This window comes from Danio rerio, chromosome 6 (genome assembly GCF_049306965.1).
Source record: "Danio rerio strain Tuebingen ecotype United States chromosome 6, GRCz12tu, whole genome shotgun sequence".
Lineage (NCBI taxonomy): Eukaryota > Metazoa > Chordata > Actinopteri > Cypriniformes > Danionidae > Danio > Danio rerio.
In genome coordinates, this window is record NC_133181.1 from 61,366,047 (window position 1) to 61,372,500 (window position 6,454).

The following is a 6,454-nucleotide window of genomic DNA, read 5'->3' on the forward strand; positions in this document are numbered from 1 at the left end:
CTCCGAACAAAACCCCTAGACTCGAAAGAAGGCCATAACAATATTCTATACAGTAAGGAAACAGCAGCATTTGTAGATGTTTGTTTGTTATTAAAGGCCAGTTTCCTGTGGTTTTCATCAGAACTGAAACTGAAACCTAAGCCTGAGTCTGCTCTGTTTAGTTGCGCTGGAAAAAGAAAGTTAATCTGTAGCTGTAGGAAGGAGTGGCTTCTTCCAGCGTCAGCAACCTCTCTATAAATCTCCAAAGCGCTTCTAGATTTGCACACATGACTGAGAGAGCCTGACAGATCCAGGAATATCCTCACATCTCCAACCACGGGAAAGATGATATGAAGGTAAGACAGAGTGGTTCGTCATCGTGGCCAATACATGTTACCTGATGCTTTTTGGTAAACATTGTGCTAAATAATGGATGAGGAAGATCCTTGTTATCATCTGTGGATGTTTACTTTCATTTCTTCTTTTGTTTCTGTGGTGTTCATAAAGTAAATGGTGAATGAATCGCATCGCTTTACGGTACATAAACTCACATTCAGAAGAATACAAGCTAAATAAAGTAGTATGTTGGATTTTTGTCAGTCTGTTATAGCACTAACTTTTGCATCATATCCAAATTATCCAATCATGTAGACATACAGTAAGTAAATCTTAAATTATTCTCCATATTGTAAAACAAATCAGTTAAATGAGCAGTTTTCTGTATATATATATATATATATATATATATATATATATATATATATATATATATATATATATATATATATATATATATATATTTGTATAAATAAATATTGTTTATTTATGCTTTTAAATTGCATTATGGTAGTTTGATGTTTCTTCCCACAACTTTTAACCTTGAAAAAGTGGCTTTTATCAATATTTTTAATTATTTTAATTAATTATTTTGTTGTGGATGTTGTGTATTCCACTAAAAAAAGTCTTGCAATTCTTAATATACACACTTATTTCTCTAGATATTATTTCTTATACATTATATTATGTATTGAAACTACAAAAATGCCAATAAAAGTCATATGGTTAAACTGTAGAGTTGAATTTTCACCAACAAAAGTCGACAGAACAGAAATCAACATCCCATAATGCAGTTCACATCCGGAAATGAACCCAAAACACTTTACTGTTAAATAGCAACATTTTTTTACAGTGTGCAAAGTTAAAGAGGGTTTCTTTATGCACTGTACTTGGATTTGCATACATATTAAAGCAGATTGCCTACAGATCTGTAGAAGACTTAGATTAAGCCTTATATTTAATACAGATCAATAGTTTTCTGTTGGGTGTTGCTGATAATAGTTTAAAGAGTTCAACAAACAGGAAGTTGTTTAACTTTTAGGAAGGAAGTTGTTAAACTGTTGTTTAACTTATGCTGCCAGTAATAAATGCCAGTAGTATATTACATTAATAGATATCCGATGCTTTAAATCAGTGTTTTTCAATATGGGGGTCTGACAATGAAGGGGGCGTCGCATGGTGAATTCCAAAAATCTATTTATTTTGAATAAACCATAAGAATTACCATATTTTATCCTTAACCTACTGAAGAGGAAAAATAGTTGTTTATAGTCACTATAGTAGCTTATAGTTCTATTGGATTGCGACCCCTGGGGTAATCACATTATATTAAAGACACAGCAGTAGCGTCAGATTGATTTTATAAATCCAGTTTAAACTTTCTGGCCCATTTACAGCACTCACATACATAAAAAAAAAAATTAAACGAAGAATAGATTTGGGTCTATTAGTGTGCTTGCGCCATTGCATGCAAGGTTTCTGTATTTATAACCACCTCAGAGGATATTGGGGGTCGCGAGTCACTGGCATTGTCATTTTGGGGGTCGCGGGTTGAAAAGTTTGAGACCCCCTGGTTTAAATGACCAACAGTGTCAAAATGGCATGAAGTAATATATGATTGTATATTACTGGATTATAATATAATATAGTAATAACAGGCCTGTAGCCAGGGGGGGGGGGGGGGTTGGGGGGGTTCGGGTGGTTCGAAAAAACTGCCCCCACTGACAAAGGGCCAGAATTTGCCATCGGTCCAGAAGTTTTGCCAGTATATTCTCATTTGACCTATTTTGACTGTTGTGTCATCATAATTTGTGGAAATAACCCATCGAAGGTTTTAAGAAAATGCACAATATGACATAAGTGAAGTCAACTTTCACTATTGACCTGCTGTTGTTAAAAAAAAGCATTTTACAAGCAGCCTAACTTTTATTCAAAATCTTGAACCTCATTCTTGAGAGAGAAAATCTGACCAATGAAAAGGGCTGAAGCACCAAAAGCAGCCTAATAAAGTTCATTTTAATACTAATTAGTTTGTTTATAAAAATCCAAAATCAAACACAAAGTTCTCAGGGGTAGCTTAAATAATGTGTTGGGGCTCTTCGTGTAAGGGATTCATCACAAAAATAATAAAAAGCCTTTATTGACATGGCTGTTGCTTAAAACTGCGGCTACATCAGGTTACTCTGAGGAAGTCAAGTGTTATTAAACGTGTAGGTGCAGTTTTAAGAAAAAGCAATGTCAGGAAAGGCTTTTTATTATTTTTTCCACATTTTTCGAGTGCCTTTGACTGACTTTTGCTGTTTTTACTAATTAGGCTGATGTTGTAGATTAATTTTCAAGAGAGGCTAGAAGAAAATCGCGAAGCTCTTTTTTTATATTTGATTATTATAAATCTTTAGGAAATATTTTGGTACAGTTAATTTGATAAAAAATAAATATATGAAAATACAATAAATTAATTAAATAAAATTTTAAAAAAGTTAAAAATAAATAATAATATAAAATGTAATATAATTCGAAAAAATTAATAAATAAACATGAACAAATACTGTAGTTAATATTAACTAACACAACCTTATGGTAAAGTGTTACCCATAACATAATTCATTTGTTACAAAAAAACTCAAGAATTTTGCTCTTTTTAAATAAGTAGTTTGATCAAGCAGCAAAAAATATCAAAGAACAATAGCAAAAATAATTTTAATACTAATTACTATATATATATATATATATATATATATATATTTTTAAGGGTATTTTAATGTATTGCTTTTACAAACTTATAGAGCATATTATTGCCATGGCATATAACGCACAATGCTTCTCCAATCAAGTTCTATGAATCTGAGTCGTTCATAATACAAACACTGATTTACTGTCTCTCTCCTCCTCTCCCTGTATTTTCTCTACTCTTCTCGTGATGAAGACTTGATTATAAACCTAAAAGTATCCGAAATCACAGACACTATACCTCTTCTCTCCCGTCTCTCTCCTCTTCTGGGCCTTTCTCTCTCTCTCTCCCTCTCTCTCCTTTTCTGTCTGTCTCTCACACGATGAATCCAGTCCGCGCTGCGCTGCCGTTAGCCTCCTCCGCCTGGTTAATAGCTACTCGTCATTTAAAGTTACCATAACGTCTTCTTCTGTACCCTCATTCTCCTGATCATGGGTCTGCTAAAGATGGTGTGTATGGAAAATGCCTCAATAAAGATTTCTCCTCTCCTCTTTCTCTCGCGTTTGCTAAATCCACTTGTCCACTCATTTTTGATCTATGACAGATATAACGTTACACTAAAGTCCGCTCAGTTTAGTGCGGGTTATTACAAAACTGCATGGATGGATGGATAGATAGATAGATAGATAGATAGATAGATAGATAGATAGATAGATGGATGGATGGATGGATGGATGGATGGATGGATGGATGGATGGATGGATGGATGGATGGATGGATGGATGGATGGATGGATGGATGGATGGATGGATGGATGGATGGATGGATGGATGGATGGATAGATAGATAGATAGATAGATAGATAGATAGATAGATAGATAGACGGATATATAGATGGATGGATAGATAGATAGATAGATAGATAGATAGATAGATAGATAGATAGATAGATAGATAGATAGATAGATAGATAGATAGACGGACGGACGGACGGACGGACGGACGGACGGACGGATGGATGGATGGATGGATGGATAGACAGACAGACAGACAGACAGACATATAGAGGGACGCATGGATGGATAGATATATGATAGATATAGATAGATTTTTCTGTGCAATGCCGCCCTCTGGCTTTAAATATGAATTAAACATAATTACATGTGAGAGTTTAAAGGGTTACTTTACCCATGTTTAGATGAATTAACCATTTAAGGCTCTACAGTGGTGATAGTGTCATACTACAGCAGGGATCACCAACATGGTGCCCGTGGCCACCAAGTAGCCCGCCAGGTTCACATGAGTTGCCCGCGGGCCTGTTCTAAGAATAGCTCACCAAAGCACCACATATGAGTAAGCTGCCTCTAATATTTTTATAGGTATTCTTTTAAATCACACTTGCATTAGTGTAAATTTGAAAATTACTTTAAGATATATATTTAAAAAAAAACTTTAAAAACAATTTCAGACAAATGAAGTGTTGCATATTGATATTTATCTAACTTGTTAAATCATTGTTGACAACTACTGTGAGAAATCATTAACATGATCAGTGTCTTCACATAGATGAATATTTTTAATTATTAATAATAACATATAATTAAAAGTAAATTAAGTAAAATGTGTTATTTAATAACTGGTAGCCCTTCACACTAATCGGCACCCAAGAAGAAGCTCTCAGTTTCCAAAAGGTTGGTGACCCCTGTACTACAGTATATTTACTCCAGCAAGGGTACAGTTCATTGTCACACCCCAGTTAACACGATAACTCTCAATACTGATATTGTGACACCCCTAGTCTGCAGGACGGATGAGTAAGTGGATAATACACCCAAAGATTTTTGAGTGTTAAAAAAACAACAAATGTTAAATAGAGAATATTTTTCTAATTGAATGTTTTTTCCTTTTCTAACAGAGATGTAATCTAAACCATGGCTTTAGCAAAGAACCACTATAAACTTCAAGCATTACTACAGACGTACACACTGTGTGTGAGATGCGGGAGGTGCTGTAATAAACACAATAAAATTTCATACTCCCTCAACAATATCAAGCACAGCTGCTCAGAAAACATTGTACTGATCAGACGGAAACAAGACGGCTCATACTGGAGGCCTGTTGCACCCTTGCCAAACTTCCCCAGACCAAAGAAGTATGTTGCTTGCTGGTACTACACTAAAGATCGTGGATGCACAAGGCATGGAAATAATTGTCAATTTGCGAGCAGCTCGGAGGAAGCAGACTTGTGGAATGTCATGAAAGATGAAAAACTGACCATTCCTCAGATTGTGAATGCGATCAAACAAAACCAAAGGACACCGCAGATAACATTTCAGGAGAAACGAGGACCGCATGACTGCACGTTATGTCAGGTCCACTTCCCAACGGACGAGGACTTCATGAACCACTGTTTCACCGTAAAGCACAGAAGACGGATCTTTGAAGATGGCAATAAGACCTGGAAGCACCGCGAGCCGCCACCAACACACAAGGACCTGAAACTGTGTGAAAGGTGTGTATGTGAAAAGTGACATGCCATTAAATCAGGGGTTTCCAATCCTGTGCATGATATTCAAGGTCTTCAGGGTTAGTAAATGATGTTGGGACAAACTGAAAGGATTTTTTCATTTCCAGAACCAAAGATAACATAAAATTCACTCCTCCCTTAGTCACCCAAGATGTTCATGTCTGTCTTTAATTAGTCGTAAAAAAAATATATATATATATTTTTCTCAGGATAAAATTACAAATTTCTGAAATTTCCTCCATATATATATATATACACAGTTAAAATTATTAGCCTCCCTGAAGATTTTTCCAACACATTTCTAATCATAATAGTTTTAATAACTCATGTCTAATAACTGATTTATTTTCTCTTTGTCATGATGACAGTAAATAATATTTGTCTAGATATTTTTCAAGACACTTCTATACAGCCTAAAGTGACAATTAAAGGCTTAACTAGGTTAATTAGGGTAACTAGGCAGGTTAGGGTAATTAGGCAAGTTATTGTATAATGATGGTTTGTTCTGTAGACTATCAGAAAAAATAGCTTGAAGGGTCTAATAATTTTGTCCTTAAAATGGGGTTTAAAATATTAAAAACTGCTTTTATTCTAGCCGAAATAAAACAAATAAGACTTTCTCCGGGATGAAAAATATTATCAGACATACTGTGAAAATTTCCTTGATTTGTTAAACATCATTTAGGAAATATTTAGAAAAGAAAAAAAAATTTAAAGGGGGGCCAATAATTCTGCCTTCAACTGTGTGTATGTATATATATATATATATATATATATATATATATATATATATATATATATATATATATATATATATATAAACTCTTCTTTCACAAACCAAAAACAATGTGAGATTTGAGAGGAAATTAAGGCTGTGAGTAGAGGAAGATCTTTCTTTATTATAATCACAAGCTCTACCATTTTACATCGGGGGATGCTGC

At 34.4% G+C, this 6,454-nt stretch overlaps 1 protein-coding gene across 1 annotated transcript in view; it reads left to right on the forward strand.

Moving 5' to 3' along the window:
- Positions 1-262: 262 nt before the first annotated feature.
- Positions 263-6,454, forward strand: part of helz2a (helicase with zinc finger 2a) — a 46,304-nt gene continuing 40,112 nt past the window's right edge. The window contains exons 1-2 of the mRNA XM_003198847.5: positions 263-335; positions 4,902-5,498. Coding sequence (XP_003198895.2) covers positions 4,918-5,498 — 581 coding nt within the window. The 5' untranslated portion in view covers positions 263-335; positions 4,902-4,917. The remainder of the gene's footprint in view (positions 336-4,901; positions 5,499-6,454) is intronic.